Genomic DNA, 19855 nt, shown 5'->3' with positions numbered 1-19855 from the left:
ACATTCTTATTGTATGCGTCTACAAGAAGAGAGGGTTCAGCAAAAGGACGTATTTCTGGATTCTCGCCACATCGTCGACGTTCGGAACGATGTCACAACAGGAACAACTCTCCTCGTTCTCGGAAAAGCATCAGAAACAAGACTCTACCGCTTCTGATCACGTCGAACAAACCACAAGCGACAATGAACGAAATCAAGACGCCAGGCAGAACAACAACCCAACAACAGAAACCTGCTCCGTCCTCATAACACCCACATCCACCTCAGACCTCAACGCCATCGAACCCCCTCCCGACGGCGGCTACGCCTGGATCGTCTGCCTAGCCCTCTCCACCACAAACTTCTTCACCTGGGGCGTAGCAGCCTCCTACGGCGTTTACATTTCCCACTACCTGTCAACCTCAACCTACTTTCCTGGTGCTAAACCTCTCGACTACGCTCTAATCGGCGGCCTCGAATTCGGCGTCGCAATGATAATTTCCCCTCTCTGCACAATCCTCACACGCGAGCTAGGGAGATCATATGTCATGTTAACAGGTTGCGTGGTATTTGCCGGAGGTTTCATCGCTGCGAGTTTCGCGAGTGAGATTTGGCAGTTGTATTTGAGTCAGGGAGTTTTAGTAGGATTGGGCCTTGGGGCTATTTTCATTCCGAGTATTCAAGTTCTACCGCAGTGGTTTGAAAAGAGGAGGAGTTTAGCTGCGGGAATCACGAGTGCGGGATCAGGATTTGGGGGGTTGACGTTTAGTTTGGGGACAAACGCGATGATTGAGAAGATTAGTCTTGGGTGGGCGTTGAGGATCACGGGGATTTTGTGTTTGGTGGGGAATGTGAGTGCGACGTTGTTGGTGAGGGATCGGAATCATGTGGTGAAGCCGCCGCAGTTGGGGTTTGCGACGCATTTGTTGAAGAGGTACGAGTGTTTGTTGCTGCTGTGCTGGAATTTTTTGAATCTTTTTGGGTATATGGCTTTGTTGTATAGTTTGAGCAGTTATGCTGTGGAGGTTGTGGGGCTTACGCAGGCGCAAGCGAGTACGTTGACTGCGATTTTGAATCTTGGGACGGGGTTTGGGAGGCCTGCTATTGGGTTTGTTAGTGATCGACTTGGGAGGATCGAAGTTGCGGCGTGTGCTACGCTCTTCAATGCGGTGATGATATTTGCGGTCTGGATACCAGGGCACAGCTACGGAGTCTTGCTTTTCTTCGCGTTCGTCTCTGGTGCTTTCATTGGGACCTTCTGGATGACGATTGGGCCGCTTTGTGCAGAAGTTGCTGGTCTTGCTGAGGTACCTTCGTTCCTCTCACTACATTGGCTGACTACAGTCTTGCCGACGACATTCGCAGAAGTCATTGCGCTTTACTTGCGGAGACCTAAGATGGGTCGATGGGCATACTTGCATCCTCAAGTCTTTGCGGGAACCATGTATCTGGTGGCCTCGTTATTCATGTTCGAGCTGTGGAGGGTGAAACGGCGGGATCGAAGGCTCAGTAGGCAGCCGTAGTCGCAGAAACATCGGTAACTCGAGAACTTCCTGTCGACTTTCAAGCGGTGAGCATTTTGCTTTCTTGGCGTTAGTTCTTGCCGCGCTTCAACGAAAGAGTTTACGGTTTATTGTGGTCGCATGATGTGTGACTTGTCGCAGAAAAGGTATAAAGTCTCACGTGGAGGCTCTGGTGGACAGCCGTTGTACAGCTGTAGCCTGCAACACGAGCCGAGTCCACGCCGTTCTTGGTGACGTTGCAAGTCAGCCGACACCATATCGTCGCATCGATCTAGGCTCATCAACAGTTTCAGTGTGCATAGTTCGAGACCTAAGACCAGTGACATGTGTATTCCCGGGTTTTGCCGGCTTCGATGCTGTCTGCTACACATATTCTTCTGATCGTCGCCGATCAGTGAAACTCGGCATGTATAGACCACGCGAACATCTCGATGTTCGTATCGTCGACTGGGATGCTCGAGGACACAGCTTGGTTGTGCCGTGCTTTTGAAACTTTCGATGCCCAGTGAGAGAAAGTATGCTGATGACGCGGATGACCAGGTGTAGTGCAAGAAATTGTACGCTTGGCGAACGAAGCCGCAGGCAGCAGGCAACCACAGGCAAGTGGAGGACGACGCAATTGAAGTGAGGTACATGCTGCGCATGGACAATTTCGTAATTAGTACTGTGATTGTGAAGGATGGTGCTTATGCCGATTGCAATGGTTGGTAAAGCAGGCGAACCTGGCATTGTATTGTGAAACGCTTGTTTGGTATTCGAGGCAGGCGCAGAACCTTGGAGCCCGACTTATCAAAAAGGGCTGTGCTGCTGCCCATGAACTAATCGTCTCCTCTTTGCATAATCAGCTAATGAGATATTACGCCTCACCACTGGCAACCATGACTGAAGAGGACGTCAAGAAAGATTTGGAGCAGTCCAATACCAAAGAAGTCATCAAAGACTCACATGATGCTCAACCCACCAAGAATGAGAAGCGCCCCCGAAAGAGCTCGTTGAAGACGAGCGACGAGAAGCACGTCAAGGCTCAGACGCCTGCTCAGAGAGAAGCAGCAAAAGAGTCGCAAATGCATGAGACGTTCCACGATGCCAGTAATGGCCCTCCACGCGCTGGTGACAATGATGCACATTTGGCGAAGGAGACTGGAGGCCCGATCAACAATCAAACGCTGAACAGGAGCAGCACCGACCTCTCTGGCGAGAACGACAAGTCTGAGATGGAAAAGCCGATGAGGAAGGAAGACCTCTTTCCAGGTGACAATATCATTCCGGATGCCGCCATGGTGTACGACCAGAAGCGCACGATTCGCGCACCCGCCGAAGTCATTTTCCCTTGGCTGTTGCAAATCGGCAAGAACCGAGGTGGTTGGTACCTGCCGCAACCCGCTGAGAAGGTGCTTCCATTGTCTTGGCGACCATCGCGTACAATTGAGTCCAAGTGGCAGAGGCTTATCCCTGGCGAGCGCCTTCCCGATTATGGACTTGGCAGCAATGATTATCTTGTCGTAAAGCGGGTCGAAGAGCCACACACCATCGTCTTCCGGTCGCGGCGTTATGGGTGTGACTTCACATGGGCCCTCTTGCTGCGCGAGCTTCACGATCCCGAAGCAGATTCTGAAGAACCTGCGACAGTTGTCCACCTGAGGTTTCGCGGCCAGATCAAGGCAGAAGGATTTAGGCGGCGTGTGGTCGTCAAGAGTGGTCAGGTGTTGGAGAAATTGAGCACGGCGCCGCTCCTTGCCGGCTTGGCTGAACGCTGCGAGCAGCGCGGTGAGATTGAGAAGGAAAAGGCCAGGGCATCCGAAAAGCCTTCGCGACGTTCTTGGGCTGGAATCAGATCCTCTCTGCCCAGAAGGAATGCACAACAGGAGGAGCACGAGCCCCGCAATTCCGTCTCATGAGTTCTGCGAGAGACATGCTCACTTTGGGGCTGGCTCATCGTATGGTCCAAAGGCAGCAATCTCCACGCCCTCCATCACCCAAAAGGATAACGTGTCGAAAAGTCCCGCCCAGAGACCTTCGCTCTCCTGCTTCTTTTGGCCTTGTTCGCTATTTTCCTGAGCTATACCCCGTTTCGCGACTTGCTGCAGCTTTTCGACTGCCTTGGAGTTCTTGAGCTCGAGCGTAATCACGTTGCCATTGCTTCGATAGCTAATTTTGCGGTTGTCTGGGGACAAGAGCATGGGTCGGGATTCTGAAGTGGTCGCTGTAGTGGCGCCCATTGTTTCGAATAGCATGAGATAGATCGGTGTATTGCTTCGAGAATCTCACGAAAGTGCCTCTACGTGTGTCAGCCGTATTCGATGGGTGGTGTGCGATGACGATGGCAGTATTCCGTGGCGTCCGGCAGTGTCTTCCTGGGTATATCCATGATCGAATCCGGTGCGGTCGCAATATATAGAAATAAGGGCCAAGTTTTGCGCACGGCGGCTGACGTAGTGGTGGGTGCAAAAACGAAAGGTCGAGAAATGACGAAGTGTGATGAAGGCATTGTCTCCCTGTGGCTTTCGTCAGGGTCGAACTCTGATCTGACAGCCAAGCGCGATCGAGGGGCGGTTGACGATCGAGGGCTTGATCTCACGCGAGCACATGCCGATATCGATTGCTACTCCATCGATGTCTCGTGTCACAGTTTGACCGCACGCTGCAGCTCTCTCAGCAGCCCGCAGCAGACGAGCGGCCGACGATGGGCCCGCTGAAGGCGGATGTCGGACGCAGAGGCTCACGCTTTGGGCGACTCGCGCTCCGGATGTGGCCAGGCTGAGCTGCGGATGGGCGAGATTGCGAGTGGCCGCTGCTACTTTTGGTTCATCGTCTGCGGGCTGCATGGTGGATGCGCGAGAAGAAGGGTTCAGCCAGAAGTTGGCAGTAAGACGGCCATCGCGTTACTGCGATCAGCCAGGACGTGGGACGGACAGCGAACCAGCGCCCTGCCATTGCGCTGCGCGCCGGGGATGCCATTGTCGGGCTTCCACTATGATGCGCTGCCGCAGCGCGCAGCGTTTGGGTGCTGTTTGCAAAGGTAAATAAACACACCAACGGCCGTCCTGTGAAAGGAGGAGGCCCGCCGAGCATACATGTAGCTGTCCACCGGCGCTGGGCAGCAGCAGTGGTAGCAGCAGGACAGCTCACACATTCTCCACCAGCCCGCCCCTGCGCACCTGTCGTTTCTCCACACGTTGCCAGCGAGAAGAGTGTCTCTGCACAGTCTCTGCGTATTGCCTGACAGAGATACCGGCAAGTGAGACGGGCGCTGCCTGCCAGTTTCTCCGTGCCTCGCCAGAATCGGCCGCCAGGTCACGCTTGCTCGCGCTACGGAAGCGCCCGTGCCACCTTCCCACAAACAAGCAGGGACTGATCCACACACGCGTTGGCGACTTCCTCCCACGAGCGAGAAGAAGGGTCGTCGCGGCCTACGACTCTCAAGACAGACCCTCTCGCCCATCACTGCGCGCCGTCCACGCCTCTTTTTCCTCCCACCACCCCCTTCGCCCAACGACACCGCACCCGCGCCGCTGCTGCACCGGCTCGCGGCTTCCGACCACCCCACTGGACTCGCCGTCCATGACGCGTGGTGTTTTGATATATTCGCATTCCACGGAAACAACCTAAACCGCTCAGAGATCGGACAACAAGGTCATCCTTATCGCTGTCCGACCGACTGTGCGCGCGCGCCCTCTTCATGTGGTGCTCCCGATAGTCGCAGCCTGGTGTGGTTGTTTGCGACCGACGCATATCAAACGCCAAACGCGCCTCCACCCTCCCGGCCACCAGTTCACCCAGCGACCGAATCTTGCTGCCTTGATCCCACGAAGGCACCGCGTATACCACTGGACCAGCGTGTCCCCGCCAGACGCGACTCGTCGCAGAACACATATCAACACCGCGCGCACCCCGCTTTGCGCACGCGCCCACCGCCGACCGCCATTGTCGGCGCGACACACCTCGGACCGCCTTCACGATATCAGCGCAAAGGTAGGAGACTATGGAGCTCGAGTACTCTCCGCGCCACTCGCCTGGAGGCTCGATGCACATGCTGTCACCTACGCACCCGCGGAGTCCACAGTTTGACGGCTTCACCACCATCCGGCAAATTCGTCGCTCATTGTCTCGCTCGCCCTCCAAGCCCTCGAGGTTCGCACTCTTGACCAAGGGGAACACACCGAATGCGCCCATGTCACCCGCGCCGCGGTCGCCATCGGGACTCAGTCGTGCGTACAGTGTAGACCAAACCCATATCGATACGCGCAGCAAGACCTCAGCCCAGCGTTCTGGGGCAGCCCGAACAAGATCGCGCAAAACATCGCCTAACAGCCCGCTGCGACGCGCGCTCAGCGACAACGTCAACCACGCCAACGCAAACGCTCGCTACTCGACACGCCGAGCTTCCACAGAGCAAGACCAGGAGAATATGGATTGCTCCGAGGACTCCGTGAAGGCCGTACCAGACCTACGCGCCACAGACCCCATCAAACTCGACTTCGGCAAGCCGGGACCTGAAAAGTTCCTGCAGCCCATCATGCGAGAGCATGCATCGCCGATGAAGTCGAGTCCACTAAAGCGAAGCGACGGAGTCATGAACCTGGAGGCTGCAAGCTTTGGAAGCCCTCGCAGTAGCAAGCGTAGGAGCTTGCACAGTGCGTCCAGCATTGACTTCAACATCTTTGAGCAAAGCTTCGATGGCGCACAGTATGACGGCTCCGGGCCTACAGAAGACGATGGGGACAAGGAGCCTGCACCCACCTTCACCTGGAACATGGCTCAACCTAGCTCACCGCCAAGACGACCCTTCAGTTTGCGTAAGACGACCTTGTCGCAGCGAGCGGGCTCGGGTCGCAAGAATCTGTTCGCAGACTCCATGCGCGATTCTGTCATGAGCCCGTCAATGACTCGTACACGTTCGAGATTCTCACTCGATGGTTCACTGCCATTGCGCACATCCGATGCGGACTCGCCATTCAGGAGAAGTTCTGCGAGCGATCCTCCGATTCTGTTTCCTGCACCCTCACAGAAATCTCTCCAGTCAGCACCCAAGCCACATCCACTGTCCCATGCCCTGACGCCTTCGTCTTCTACCTCGAGCGTGTCAGATGACGGGACTACGCCTCCAGGAGAACCTCCGGTTGCGCCGACTGAGAGCTTCACCGCAATGCCCATGAATGCACCAAGAAAACTTCCTGGATTTTCGAAATCGCTTCCTCTAGGTGCTCTCCGCCCGAAACTACCAGATGGACCTCCGAATGATGCACATGCTACGCCTGCAAGCTACAACATGGCGAAGCCACTGCCACAAGCGTTCATGTCCACGGGACTGATCTCCAAGAAGCATCGCAACATTGATGGCGGGCCAGAGGCCCTCTTCAAGAGCACCAATATGCCAGACACACCATCGAAGAAACAGCCGCTCATGCACTTCGGCGGCAGTCCGGCGCCATCTGCTTTGGGAAAGCTTGCCCGTCCAATGCACGAATTTGGAAGCCCGAGTACACCTTTCAACGGCAGGATCTCCAAGATCTCGCCCGAGACGTTCGGGAAAGGCGTCAACATCTTCGGATCAAACACCAACCAACCTCAATTAACGCGAAAGAGCTCCTTCATCAGTCTTGATGGAGACGAGCCCATCGATTCGCCGACTCGTCATCTCGATGGTCAGGCGATCGGTGACGACCTTCCGCCCACGCCAACCAAGTCCACAACTTCGGTGCCCAGGCCTCAGTCTAAGGGCAAGAGTAACAGCCTGCGCAGCAGTTTGTTTGGAAGGAGAACCTCACTTGGTCCGGACACGTTTGCCTCCCCTGCTGATCGCGAACAGTCACCAGCGGCAGAGGATGAATGTAAGTTCATGCACACTGATTTTACGCCTTGCTTTCGGCGCGAGAAGGATATGGATGATTGTGCTGTTGATGACTCGCCGATGCCTTTCATCACGTTCACAGCCAGTGCGACACCTTCACCGCGTCTGTTACGAAGCCAGTCGGATGACGAAGCACGTCGACTGGCTTCCCCCTCACCACTTGCAAAACGATCGCTGCGTTCATGCCCGTTGTTGGATGGGAACGAAAGCACCCATGCTAAGCCTCTATCAGCGCCGAGCCCAATGGCCATCAAGCAGAGTGAGCGTAAGCAATCTCCGCACACGCCATTTGAGTCGTTCACGCCTCCAGACCCAAGCAGTCTGTCAATATCCGTGGAGAATCGCGCCTCTTTACCATTCAACAGCTGCAGTTTCCCCCCCGCGACTCCTACTGGACCTCGTGGCGATTCTTTTGCCTTCAGCCTGGGACAGAGCAACGCGACATCTGGCTACTTCCAAAATGACGTGGATACGTCGCTCACCTCGCGATTTGGGCAGGTCAAGTCTGTTGGCACTGGCGAATTCTCGCAAGTCTACAAGGTCGAGAAGCCCCTTCACGTGTCGGCAAAGCAGCAAAATTCGAGCCCCGGCCGTCTTGTGTACGCCGTCAAAAAGGCCAGAAAGCCCTATACTGGTGTCAAAGATCGTCAGCGCAAGATGCAAGAAGTGGTCGTTCTCCAAGCGATGCAAGGTCACGAGCATATTGTGCAATTGGTCGATCACTGGGAGTCTAAGAACCATCTCTATATCCAGACCGAGTACTGTGAGAATGGCAATTTGATGGAGTTCCTGGCAGTAGCCGGCGACAAGGGCAGACTTGATGACTTCCGCATCTGGAAGATTTTGCTGGAGTTGTCGCAAGGCTTGAAAGCCATCCACGACCAGAACTTCATCCACCTCGACCTCAAGCCTGCTAACATCTTCATCGACTGGGAAGGTCTCCTCAAAATTGGCGACTTCGGCATGGCAAGCACATGGCCAGCACCTGCCGGTCTCGACGGCGAAGGCGATCGCGAGTACATTGGTCCAGAGGTGCTCTCTGGCCGCTTCGACAAGCCCGCCGACATCTTCTCGCTCGGTATGATCATGCTTGAGATTGCCGGTAACATCGAACTTCCTGACAACGGCGCTTCGTGGCAACGCCTGCGTGCTGGTGACCTCAGTGATCTGCCGAGCTTGACATGGAGCTCCGACAGCCTGCTCAGAGACGACTCGGGCGACCCAATCAATCTGCTCAATGGTTTGTCGACTGAATCGCTTGTCACCTCACAGCATGGCGATGACGATGATCTGAGCTTCCTGCGTCCGGCACCACCGCCCAAGGCTACGCGCAACCATGACTTGGTCACCCCGCCCAAGTTCATGGTGGATTCCACCGACGAGGGAGCTCTTGAGAAGATCGTACAATGGATGATCTCTCCAGATCCCGACCAGCGGCCGACTATCGATCAGCTCTTGTCCGTACATGGCGTACAATGGGTTGAGCAACGCCGTCGCGCAGGCGCTACCGTGTACGAAGGCACATGGGGACCGGCCGACGATGTTCTGAACCATGGCCAACAGGACGATGTGGAAATGATGGACATATGAATAGAGGAGGACATACGGGGGACGGGAAAGAGAAGAGAAGAGAAGAGCACACTGGCACGATTCATGAACTAATACCACGGTCTATTTTGCATGCAACAAAAGTATTGAGAGCATCCCTTACTGCGCAATGGCGGCGACACTGGCCCCTTGCTTTGCTTGGCTTGCATTTGGATGTGGGAGCACATGGAAGAGAAAGAGCGCGAGGGATTTCTGAGAAGAGTTCCCCGAGGCTTTTCATCATCGATATTATCATACGACACAACAGTGATCAACGAACAGTACGGAGATTATGAGGACACGGCAGAAGACACCAGATGGGCATTGGGAGGGACAAAAAAGGGAGCGAGAGCAAGCGACAAGCTGCTTCGCAAGGTAGATAACTTCTAAACATGGGCGCCTCTATGAACGCCATAGAATGTGTGAGGGTCAGGAATCTTTCCCCCTTCTTCTGTCAATTTTGCTGCTCCATTGTGATTGATCTCTTCCTTACCTCGACGTTTGATCTGCAGCTTTAGCTGCGTGCAGAAAGTACTCGCCGAGGTCGATCCTCGCTCGCTCGGTTGGTTGGGGTGACACGACATCGAGCAACTAGAGCTGGCATTTTGACAGAAGGGTACCTGCACACATGCAAATCTTTTGTTCGTTTGGATAGTGCTACGTATAGTGCCTGCGAATTTGTTTCATGCGGGTTCGCAGGTTGCATGCATGCATGCAGATGTTGTGCATATGCGAGTGGGTTTGTCATGACAAGATGAGAGAGGTAAGGTGAGAAGCTTGAGGTTGGTTGAGAAGGATTGAGAATGATGAGAGGAGGGGAAGTATGCTGTTGAGTTGAGCTGGATGATGGGGAAATGGAAAAACTTGTGTCATGGTTTTCTTGGTATGTGGAAGACATGTGGTTGTGTTCAGATGAGGCTTGTGATGGCTGAGTCTATTCTCGTTCTCGTGCCGTTTCTTCTCGTGTTGCATGCGAGATGATGATGATGCCTTGTTTGCCTTACCTTACTTTCCTCTCACCTCGCACGTACCATTGTTTCGCTGTCGTGTGGGATCATCGCTGCTCGGTGTTGCGCCTTGCGACATTGGTGCTCATGTTGGGCTTGCTTTTGCATGTGCTTTGATGGGTGTCTGGCCTTGCGTTTGATGGCGCTTTGACCTTGTGAGAGATTTGTGAGAGGGAGGACATTGTCCGAAATGGGAAAACGCTGCGTAGCTTACGCCATGATGATACTGGTTGGATTCGACAGCTGCGAATGACCTGGCCATCGAACGGTCTCGATCAGAGCAAGGCCATCAAGTTTCCTTGCTTTGGTACGCAATGGAGTGGGGAGCTCAGTTCGGAGATCGATGGCCCACTAAATGGCCGCTCTTCGATGGACGTTCATATGCATCGCGATATCGGGTAAATACTTGATTTGAGCTGTCAGAGCTGGTGCTGGGAAGGTCTGCCTGCTCGGCGTAGGAAGCACGTGTGATGCGGCTCACGAGCAGTGCGCTCGCGCGCTTGGCATCGCGTCGCTGTGGGAGGTGAGCTACGGTCAGCGAGTGGTGGGAGGAGGAGCATCAGATGCAAGCAAACCGGCTTTGCGGCTCCTTCTGCTCCCTTTGCGCGAGATGGGCGGCGAGCTTCATGAGCCCAGCACCCTAGCGTGAACTGCCGAGCATATCGCAGCTCTGCAGCTCGAGCTGCGCCTGATCGCGGACGGGTGTGAAGAGGCTAGTGATTGCAGGTGTGGCGCACTCGCTCGGTCGTGCACGTCACGAGAGCAGCCGACGACATCGACGTGGCAGAGTCGCGTGGGCGGGCGAGCGAGGCCGTGGTGTGCGCGCGCCTGAGACAGACCGGCTGACAGCGCCCCTGGCGTGGGAGGTGCTTCTGCGGAGCGGTGTGATGCATCTGCTGCTGGCTGTGCTGGCTGCTGCCGATTGCGCCCGCTCGAGGGAAATGTTTTTGCAGAAAAGGAGCCCGCTGGGTGAGGAGCTGATTCCGTCGGGCGGGAGGTGAGAACGAGTTCCAGTGCTACCGCACAAAAGTACCCAAGTACTCGAGGTACTGCTGGCGGAGGTGTGGCGCTGGCCTTACCCGAGCAGCGTCATGAAGCTGCACATAATAATGCAGTGTTCGCGAGAAGGCGGGTGCAGTATTTGTCGTGCACAACGTAAGCCGAACGCCCTTTTGCGGTGTGGACCAGCGGTGGCAGAGTGTGAAGAAAAGAGCGACAGCGCGGAGGGCATGACTAGGCAGGCGATGGTCGGGTGTTGGTGCTGCTGCCACTCGCTCCGTATGGCCCAGCGCGTGCCTGGACGCCACTGACGACCATTCCACGCTGTGCCTTCGCCGATGCGCTATTCCGCTCGCGCCCAGTTCCTCGGGAGCCAGGCGCAAGGCTGCGTGTTTGGCGTGTCCGTCCGCATCACCTCTTGGGCCGCTGCTTTTCTTTGTTGGCCCTTCTTGTTTCGTGTCATCGCCCGCGCCGACCACGTCTCGTCTGCACTCTGCGACACGCGCGCCGTACACGCTCACTTCGACTCCTCGCGACGCCTGATCGAACATCTCAGCCCTGCACCGGTCGTGATCGCATCGCGTCGGCTCGCTTCTCGGCAGAATCAAGGATCCGCCGTACCTGGGAATCTCGACTCCGCAAACTGTGGAAACCCAACCACGATTGCGAGACGTTGCGAAGCAAACACTGACGCGCCCGAGCTTCCCTGAACTCCTGCAGACCACTGCTTCTTTGCCCTTGCGCTCAACCTGGGACGACTGCTTCGCCGACGGCCTCCAAAATCCCCGAGACGACCACCCTACCACATCCGCCTAGCTTCCGTCCAAATCGTGTGAAATGGGAGGATCGCTGTGACGCAACAGGCAATCATCGCGGAAGATGATGGGATGTGAGCCATACCGGAGCTTTCGAGACAGCACACCAAGCCGCCAGGACCATGGCAAGCAAAGATAGCCCAGAGGGCTTTCGCTCTATCAGCGGACAAGCGGAGACTGCAGAACCGAGCTTCAATGGAGGGAATAGCCACAATGGGAGTGGATCGAGTTCTCAGACGGCGTCTAGAAAATCCTCGACCACACAATTACGACAGTCGACGTCAGCATCGTCAACTGGCACTTCGACTGTGCCCACATTACGGAAGTCATCCTCTACGAATCTCACGCCAATTATTGCATCGCCCGCGCCTGGAGTGAGTCCGCGCACATCGAGAAACACTTCACCGATCCGCCAGGACAAGCCACTCACTACCACAAGTTCCTTATCGGCACAACCGTCGGCAGCAGCGCTACAACGAGCACTTTCAGCATCGAACGTGCCACAACTCCAGCACAAACCAGCAACAGTGAGCGACGCTGTAGCAAAGCTATCAGGTCGGGCACATAAAAGTGCGACTGCTTCCGGAGACACCACACCTCAATGGCCCGTTTCACCAAGGATCAAGTCGCCTCCTCCTTCAGGCCCAAATTCACGCCGTGGCTCAGCGGCTGCACAGCAGAGAAGGCCAGATTCTACGGCCATGCCGAGCATTCAAATTTTGAGCGCTACTCCTCAGAACAACATCGCAGCAGTAACGAGCTCTCGCACAGCCAGCACCGATAACCAGAGGCCTGATGTCCAGTTGCAGCCGCCCCCGCCGCCCAAAACAGCGCCACGTGGTGCGAGTGGCAAATCGACTCTGGAGACCGTGCAAGAGAACATAAATGATAGTCAGGATCCAAGTCCCGCCGCCGTACAGGCAGCTGCTGACCTGAAGCCGCTTACGAAAATCACTGGTGAAGAGCCCAAAACATCACCCACCAAATCTGAGATTCAGCCGGGCGAGAGCGGGAGCGAGAGTGCTGGCAACAAGAGCGACTCCAATAACAAGCGCGGACGCCGGCAGTCGACTGGCACGAGCTCACATACAGCACATAGTCAACCGCCAGCTGCCAAAAAGGCGCAGCTACAGCATAAACCGAGCCATTCTATCGGGCCCACTGCCAAGGAACGACAGGCAGCGGGTAAGCAGAACATGACGGTAGAGACTGAAACAGTGCAATCGATCCCGCAATCTCAGCTCGCTCCTGCAACCGATCGATCAGCTTCGCGCATCGAAAGTGGCGGTACTGTGAAGTTGAAGCCGAGCAACGAGACGATTCGGCCTAGGAAGGAACGGAAGAAGGCTGCGCCCAAGACGAGAAGTGTCAATCAAGGAACGGCAACTTCGAAAGCCGACCTGTTCGAAGCCCGAGTGGCAAGTGCTGTAGATGAAGCAAATACGTCTGATTCGGATGAGACTTTTGTCTATGAGTCAAATCCACCAGAGCAACCGCGGCGGCATCGACATCATTCGAGAACGCCGAGCGTAACATCTTCCCACAGCATGGCGGACCAGCAAAGAGGTCCGATTCGAGCCTACAACGACTCTTTTGATGGACCTAGAGTGGCCGGAAAGCGAAGTATGAAATTCTCCACCAATCCTACAAATCCCTATGGTATGGACAGCCCAGACAGCAGGAACGGCACTGTTCGCATGCACACTCCGAAGCACTTTGGCAAGTTCGGAAGAAGTGGCAATCAGGAACAAGACTCTCCCTACACGCAAGCCACCAAAGTTCGCAACAATCATCTTGTGCAAGGACGATCGAGGCCGACATCTCCTCGGAGTCCGCAGAACATGCAATTCCGTGGCGCTAGTTTCTTCTCAAACTCGAGAAAGCAGGAACAGCCCTACGACTTCGATGCCAGCCAGAATGCGGACGATGAGAGAACGCCACTCATGGGTCACGGCACTGTGCGAACACCGCGACGGCAGCAGTACCATCCACACCGCTTCGCGAACAGCTCGACTCATTCGCTTCCGAATTACTATAACGAAGACGACGAGGCACGGGGCTGGTGTGGAATCAAACGATGGGGTGGGTGCTTCTTGACGACTCTTGTCCTTATTCTCGTCGTTGTTTCGGCTCTCGGCTTCGTGTTCGCATCGAACAGGCCTCTCTACGACGTCAAGGTGCACAAAATCCACAATGTGCTAGCCAGCGAAACGGAGTTGATGCTGGACCTGCTGGTCGGAGCAGTCAACCCGAACACACTGGGCATTTCTGTAAGCGAGTTGGACGTGAACATCTTTGCAAAAAGCAAGCATGTCTCGAAGCCAAACACAACAGCACCAGATGCGCCCGAGATTGCCAGGCAGATGCGCTACGGAGTGCGTGCAGGAGGCTCTGACGGAAAGAATCCCAATCCTATTCAGGATCCTGATGGGCACTGGCATGCTCCTGGCGAGAAAACGCCGGATGCTGATCCCGAAAATGACGCACAGACATTACTTTTGGGCAGAGTCTTCCACTTTGACCAAGCCTTGATGTTTGAGGCCTCACCGATCAAGCAGCACGAGCACGTGTCTTCGGGACAGCTGCGTTTGACCAAACCAGGCAACAGGACGGAATCCCGTGGCAGTGCTAAATGGGAGGAAATCATTCAATACCCCTTTGAGCTCATCGTACGAGGCACGCTCAAGTATCAACTACCAATATCGTCTCGGCTACAAAGTGTGGCTATCGGAGGCAAAGTGGTCGTGCATCCCGAGGAGGATCTCGACAGGGATGGAAATATGAAGACAGCGCCAGTGGATCACTCTGAGAAATGGCAGTGGATAGAGTGGCCCGAGGAAGAGGAGGAAGATGGCGGCAGGATTGAAGAATTGAATTAGTGGGAGCAAGAGGTTGACTCTTGGCTACACATTGATGTTCACGTGTCCAATTTGCATATGCTTGTTGCATTTCTCTGTTTTTTGGTTTGAGCGTTTCAGCGAAAGGACAAGCCCCATGGCGGGAGTATCAAAGCGGGCGGAATTTGAAAAAGCTATGGCATCTTATGACCAAGCGAGGAGTCGTGTATCCATGGACGTTATCTGGTCGGTGCACCAAAAGATGGGACTGGTGGGCTTCTGGCGAGAAGACCCGACGGCGGGACGCCAGATCTTTTCCTTTAGTATGAGAATGATGTATTATGGCACGAGCCTGTGAAAGTGGGTAGCAAATAGAACAGGGGCCAGTGTGAAATTTGAATGCTCATTGCTGTTCATTGTTCCTGTGGTTGTCCTTTCTTGGCACTGACGTGCCTTCCCGCTTTTCGGGAGCACTCCGCGTCCTCCACATCGCCCTGGTCGAGATCGAAGTCAACAACTCGAGCACCACTCTGCCCGCTCGACACTGCCCGTATCGACCGGTCAACAGCTCCGGTGCGCGCGCTTTGCACCGACGCATCGACCGAGCGCGCGCAACACCGCATTTCTACTCACCTCCGCGCGCACGACACCGACACCAGCGCGCATCACGGCGGAGCACATTATCACATGCGCATCGCGAATTCCAGCCCAGCCATGCGATAGCCGACTTCGAGCTGCACCGCCGCGACGATGAATCCCGCAGAGCTCACTTTGACCATTTCGCCCTCACTTACCAAAGCCTCCCCCGCGACGATCAAACATGGCATGAGCGCTGCGACAGTCCCGCCCACCGGGAGAACATTGGTGGAGCGCATAAATGTCGAGCCCATATATGCGCAACTCAAGGCCGCCTTAGGAGATCAATGGAGCGACTACAAGGCGACCATCGCCGCTTTTATACTTGGCAGCTTGAACCAGGCGGAGCTATCATGGGTTCTGCAACCACTTCTCACGACACTGCCGCTGGCCAGTACGGACCTGAGCAGACCCACTGCCTCAATACTGCAGCTGCACAACCAGCTGATTACCGCCATTTATGCGAACACATTGCGCGATGCTCCCGCGTCAGAGGTTGCGCCATGGGTTGTGGCGACCGACAAGCCCTCGAGCACGTCCAAGAGCTCGGGTGCTGGAGGAGGCGCGAACGACAAGGCGGAGGAGAGGTTGAAGAGAGAGATCATGAACATACATCCGAGAGATAGGCAGAGAATCAAAGCATTGAAGGATGAACCTACAAAAGCGGCCAAGGACGATGGTCTGCGCCAGGTTCTGGAGTATGCGAATGAGCTGGCTGTGAAACCCCCAGGGACAGGACAAGGACCGAATGAGTCGCAGACCACCACTCCTGGTCTTGCCAGGAGTAACTTTGATATTGAGATTCAGAGGCGATATGCTCAACCTTTGGCAAGCGAGCAGCTCGAATTTCCGGCTCCCAATGATTTGCAGAATAAGATTGAGCCGATATGCTATGAGCAAGGCCTGACCGGAGGCGTACAGCAAGGCATGCTCCAAGGGTGTGCCGAGCTGGTAGAACAGGCCTGTGAAGTCTACATCAAGGAGATGCTCAGTGCGTTCCTCGGGCACTCGCGGAGCAATGCGGTGGGCAAGGAAGGCGTGCAGACGCATAAGTTCAAACGTCAGCTTCGAAGGGAGGAAGACGACGCCGATCGAGGGGTCCTGCAAAGGAATGCAGGAGGCATGTTGCCTGTTGAGATGCAAATGCAGGCGCAACGGGCACCCCTGAGAATGGCAGACATGCGCCTTGCGCTCGGCTTGTCAGACTCTTTCCTCAAGCAGGATCGCTTCTTGGAAGAGCAGATCATGCTCAAGCACTATCCTGTACTGGATTTATCCGCCAAGGGTGGCATCAACGGCGTCTCGACACACCTGACGAACGGCGTCAAGCGTAGGAAGCTCTCCGGGCCCGACAATGCAGATGCCATGGATATCGATGCCGAGTTCGACTACGGCCAGTTCAAGGGCGTAGCGAAGAACGATCACGATAGCGTTATGAGTGCTTTGGACGATTGTTTGCTGGCTGCTGGGTAGAGTCCACGACAAGCTGAAAACGAACTTTCGTACAATCACTACCCTGCTGGGTACCACAGCGGAAGTCCGATACTGGAGGACTTCCGGACTGGTGCATACAGAGCTAGCGTCGAGAGGGCCGTTGCCGCGCTCCAAATGCGAAGTGGAATCTTTACGAGTAACGACAGATCCGCGAACCGGCCTTCACCATCAGCTGTATTTGCATCGAGAACAGCCGACTCGAAAATCTCAGCGGTTCCTATGGGGGATGGCACTGATGAGCAGAGAGATGAGCAAAGCGCTGAAGGGCAAGACACACATGCAACGAGCAAAAAGCGCCGTGGCGCCAATGAGCTGCGTCAAGCCAAGACATCTGCTGGGGCTTTTGAGAAGAAGACTGGTAAGAGAAAACGTGTACACCGGGATGAGGGCGAAGATGCGACGTCCGCTGTTCCGCTCAAGGATGGCAAGAGTGCCGACGCACAATTTGGCGCGAAGCCGGCTAAACGTGCTCGAACAACGAAGAGTCAGGGCCAGCAACAGCAGGGCTCCTCCAAGAAACGAAAGCGCGCACAGCCAATCGATAGTGACGGCACACAACCAGAGGCTGAAGATGCGCCGCCGAATAAGAAACGTGCGCTTTTGTCGAAGCCTGCTGATACAGAGGTGGTAAAGGAAGGACATTCAGAGGTCAGCAATGAGAACGACAAGCGAAAACGGTCGTCATCAAACGCAACCCGAGAAGATCAATTCCCTAAAGATGCTCCGCCTCCATCACGCGAAGTCGTCGGCGAGCTGAACGATGTATTCGCCGCTTTCTCAAAGAAGGCGGCGAATGCCATACCGAAGCAGAGAGGCCCGCCAGCGGCAAAGAAGCCGAGGGCAGTGTCGACCTTCGAGCCGAATGATGAAGATGATGCGCCTGGCGAATCCGACTACGAACTGGCTCCACCACCTCCGTTCCCAAGCAATCCATATGCTCCGTTAGCTGAGATGGCTCCCAACGCCGGAGCTGTCGCAGAGGCATTCGAGATGGCTTCAACGAATGCAGCTCAATCGCAACCTGCCACCAAGAGACCACGCAAGTCTCCGCTGACATTCATGGTCGTGACCCCTAAACGGGATACCAGTCCTTCGTTAGGCATGTCAGGATCTGAGCCAAGCTCTGCGCCGCCAAAGTTGATCACATCGAGCGCGAAAAGCACCCTTACTCCTCCAAAAGCGACAGAATCGAGCGAAAAGACAATTGCATGTCCTCTTTTTGATAGAGGCAAGGGAGAACCATGTGTGAAGTCTGCAAGCGGAATATTCAGGGCTCGTAGTATGCAAAACCACATCCGCCGAACGCATCCAGAGCACTATATTCACAAGCTGTCAGCCACTGAAGAAAACGTGCAGCGGATGTTCGATTCGCCTGCAAAGTCAGCAGCGGCAGACCATGCTAGCAATACTGGCATTGAGCAGCAGGAGCAGAGCTATAGTTCTGCTCCTCAGACACCAGTCAAGAGTCGTCAACAAGACCGGGCGACACCAGCAGCTCGCAGTTCGTCCTCCGGTAAACGTGGTGCAACCCAGACCAGCGCACATAAGGAGCAGGACCGAAGTCAAGTGAAGCGGGCTGTGGCGTCAGTGCAAGGCTCTTGCGGTCGCCCACAATTCTCACCACTTACAGCCAAGAACGAGCAGAGAACTTCGCGTGCGACTCTCGCACCTCCGCCGCCCTTTGCTCTGAATAGGAGGAACAGCTACAATGCGGATGCTATGATGCCGCCTCAACAGTCTCCTCGGACAGGAAACCAAATGGCAGCACCGAACCGCGTTCGTACGCCTCTAAATTCAGCTTTGAACGGCCACATGGGACCGCCGGTCGGTGGGGTGACGCCCACCCGGAGGAGCTCTGATGGTTCATCAGCGTCACTTCAGAGCAGGGGAACAAGTTTTGTCGGAGGCCCGGCGATGACAGGGCAATCTCAAACTGGACGCGCAGGAGAAGGCTTGACCTCCAACCAGGTACAAATGTCTCCATCGCTGCAGACAATTGCAGCTGGAACGTCCAATGGAGCTTGGGTTCCTCAGCCAGCGCCAAGGCCTCAAGGCGGCAACACCCCAAGAATGAGTGCGCGCCCGCCCATTCTGTCGCCCTCGCAATTCGCCGAACGAACCCTCATGCAGAATCATATGCAACATCAATATCAAATGTCGCCTCCCAGGAATGAGCCTTATATGAGGAGAGATCCTACGCCGCTCGTCAGTCCTCGCAGACAGTATATGGTCTCTCAACAGCCACAACAGAGTCCTACGCACCTACGTCCATCCTATTCTAACTTTCAACCATACGCTCCAGGCCTCGGCTTTGCTCAGCATCCCGATCAGGGTATGAAGCCGCGCTGGGATCCCAATAATGTTGTGATGTCTAGGATGACTGAACTGCCGGAAGTTGCTAGGCGCGCACAGTATACGGATCATCCAAGAGGCTGCCGCTGTGAGCAGTGCGAGCCTGGAGTCGCATTTAGACCTTAGTGCGGGTTTATACCAAATTGGCAGTAGCTTTGGGGCTGGCGGAATGGAGGACACTGTCCACTAGGATGGGCATAAGCGTCGGCTGGAGGTCGGGTTGATCGAAGTGGAAACTTTGTCGCATGCTACTGTCGCTGGCGATGGCGCGATTGACAAGGCTGAAGATTATTGATGTACACTTAGACGTAGAGCCTAGTCGTGCGCAACAAATTATCAGTCAGACCTTCACAGTCCGAGAACTCGATATGTATGCTTTCGAACAACTTCATCGTCTTCTTTTGCGAGTTGAAACACTGCGTCCAAAGCACGTGTTGTGGGTAGCCTAATAACGCGCAACCCTAGGGCATAGCCTGCAGCCCGGTCCATAATGCAACTTACTTCACCCGGTTCTACCGTCTATAGCCCCGAGTCTCCTTGCTCTCCACTTGCACTATTTTATATTTAACTCTGCTCTCGAGATTGACCTCCTGGCAGTTCCATTTTGAGCTCGACAAAGACACGCACAATGCTGCGCCTTACCAAGACTAGAAGTATATTACAACGGAACGAGAATGGATCGACGGTGGCTGTGTTCTCCCGCCATCATCTAGTCGCGAGACCACATACGCTACTGACAGGTCAAATTAAGCATAAGTGGAACAGCTTCGGGCGC

General features: G+C 55.1%; 7 protein-coding genes across 8 annotated transcripts; 6 read left to right on the top strand and 1 right to left on the bottom strand.

Moving 5' to 3' along the window:
• Window positions 1-89: 89 nt before the first annotated feature.
• CKM354_001143900 (uncharacterized protein) lies at window positions 90-1502 on the top strand (the record flags this gene model as incomplete). Its single annotated transcript, XM_044806928.1, has 1 exon — window positions 90-1502. The coding sequence occupies one exon, from the start codon at window positions 90-92 to the stop codon at window positions 1500-1502; it is 1413 nt and encodes a 470-aa protein (XP_044662863.1).
• An 848-nt stretch (window positions 1503-2350) lies between these two features.
• CKM354_001143800 (uncharacterized protein) lies at window positions 2351-3400 on the top strand (the record flags this gene model as incomplete). The annotated part of the gene is made up of 1 exon (XM_044806927.1): window positions 2351-3400. The coding sequence occupies one exon, from the start codon at window positions 2351-2353 to the stop codon at window positions 3398-3400; it is 1050 nt and encodes a 349-aa protein (XP_044662862.1).
• Window positions 3401-3418: 18 nt separating this feature from the next.
• On the bottom strand, window positions 3419-3682 carry CKM354_001143700 (uncharacterized protein; the record flags this gene model as incomplete). Its single annotated transcript, XM_044806926.1, has 1 exon — window positions 3419-3682. The coding sequence occupies one exon, from the start codon at window positions 3680-3682 to the stop codon at window positions 3419-3421; it is 264 nt and encodes an 87-aa protein (XP_044662861.1).
• A 1802-nt stretch (window positions 3683-5484) lies between these two features.
• Window positions 5485-8943, top strand: CKM354_001143600 (uncharacterized protein; the record flags this gene model as incomplete). Its single annotated transcript, XM_044806925.1, has 1 exon — window positions 5485-8943. The coding sequence occupies one exon, from the start codon at window positions 5485-5487 to the stop codon at window positions 8941-8943; it is 3459 nt and encodes a 1152-aa protein (XP_044662860.1).
• Window positions 8944-11883: 2940 nt separating this feature from the next.
• CKM354_001143500 (uncharacterized protein) lies at window positions 11884-14640 on the top strand (the record flags this gene model as incomplete). Its single annotated transcript, XM_044806924.1, has 1 exon — window positions 11884-14640. The coding sequence occupies one exon, from the start codon at window positions 11884-11886 to the stop codon at window positions 14638-14640; it is 2757 nt and encodes a 918-aa protein (XP_044662859.1).
• A 708-nt stretch (window positions 14641-15348) lies between these two features.
• CKM354_001143400 (uncharacterized protein) lies at window positions 15349-16707 on the top strand (the record flags this gene model as incomplete). Its single annotated transcript, XM_044806923.1, has 1 exon — window positions 15349-16707. One exon carries the CDS (start codon window positions 15349-15351, stop codon window positions 16705-16707), a length of 1359 nt encoding a protein of 452 aa, XP_044662858.1.
• Window positions 16708-16842: 135 nt separating this feature from the next.
• Window positions 16843-19206, top strand: CKM354_001143300 (uncharacterized protein; the record flags this gene model as incomplete). 2 transcript variants are annotated; one of them, XM_044806921.1, is made up of 1 exon in its annotated part: window positions 16843-19206. In XM_044806921.1, one exon carries the CDS (start codon window positions 16843-16845, stop codon window positions 19204-19206), a length of 2364 nt encoding a protein of 787 aa, XP_044662856.1. The 2 variants fall into 2 exon arrangements, with proteins under 2 accessions (XP_044662856.1, XP_044662857.1); XM_044806922.1 differs by having other exon boundaries at window positions 17830-19206.
• Between the last annotated feature and the right edge of the window lie 649 nt (window positions 19207-19855).

This window comes from Cercospora kikuchii (genome assembly GCF_019650295.1).
Source record: "Cercospora kikuchii DNA, contig_00008, whole genome shotgun sequence".
NCBI classification, from domain to species: Eukaryota; Fungi; Ascomycota; class Dothideomycetes; order Mycosphaerellales; family Mycosphaerellaceae; genus Cercospora; species Cercospora kikuchii.
This window is presented reverse-complemented; position numbering and strand designations above follow the sequence as displayed.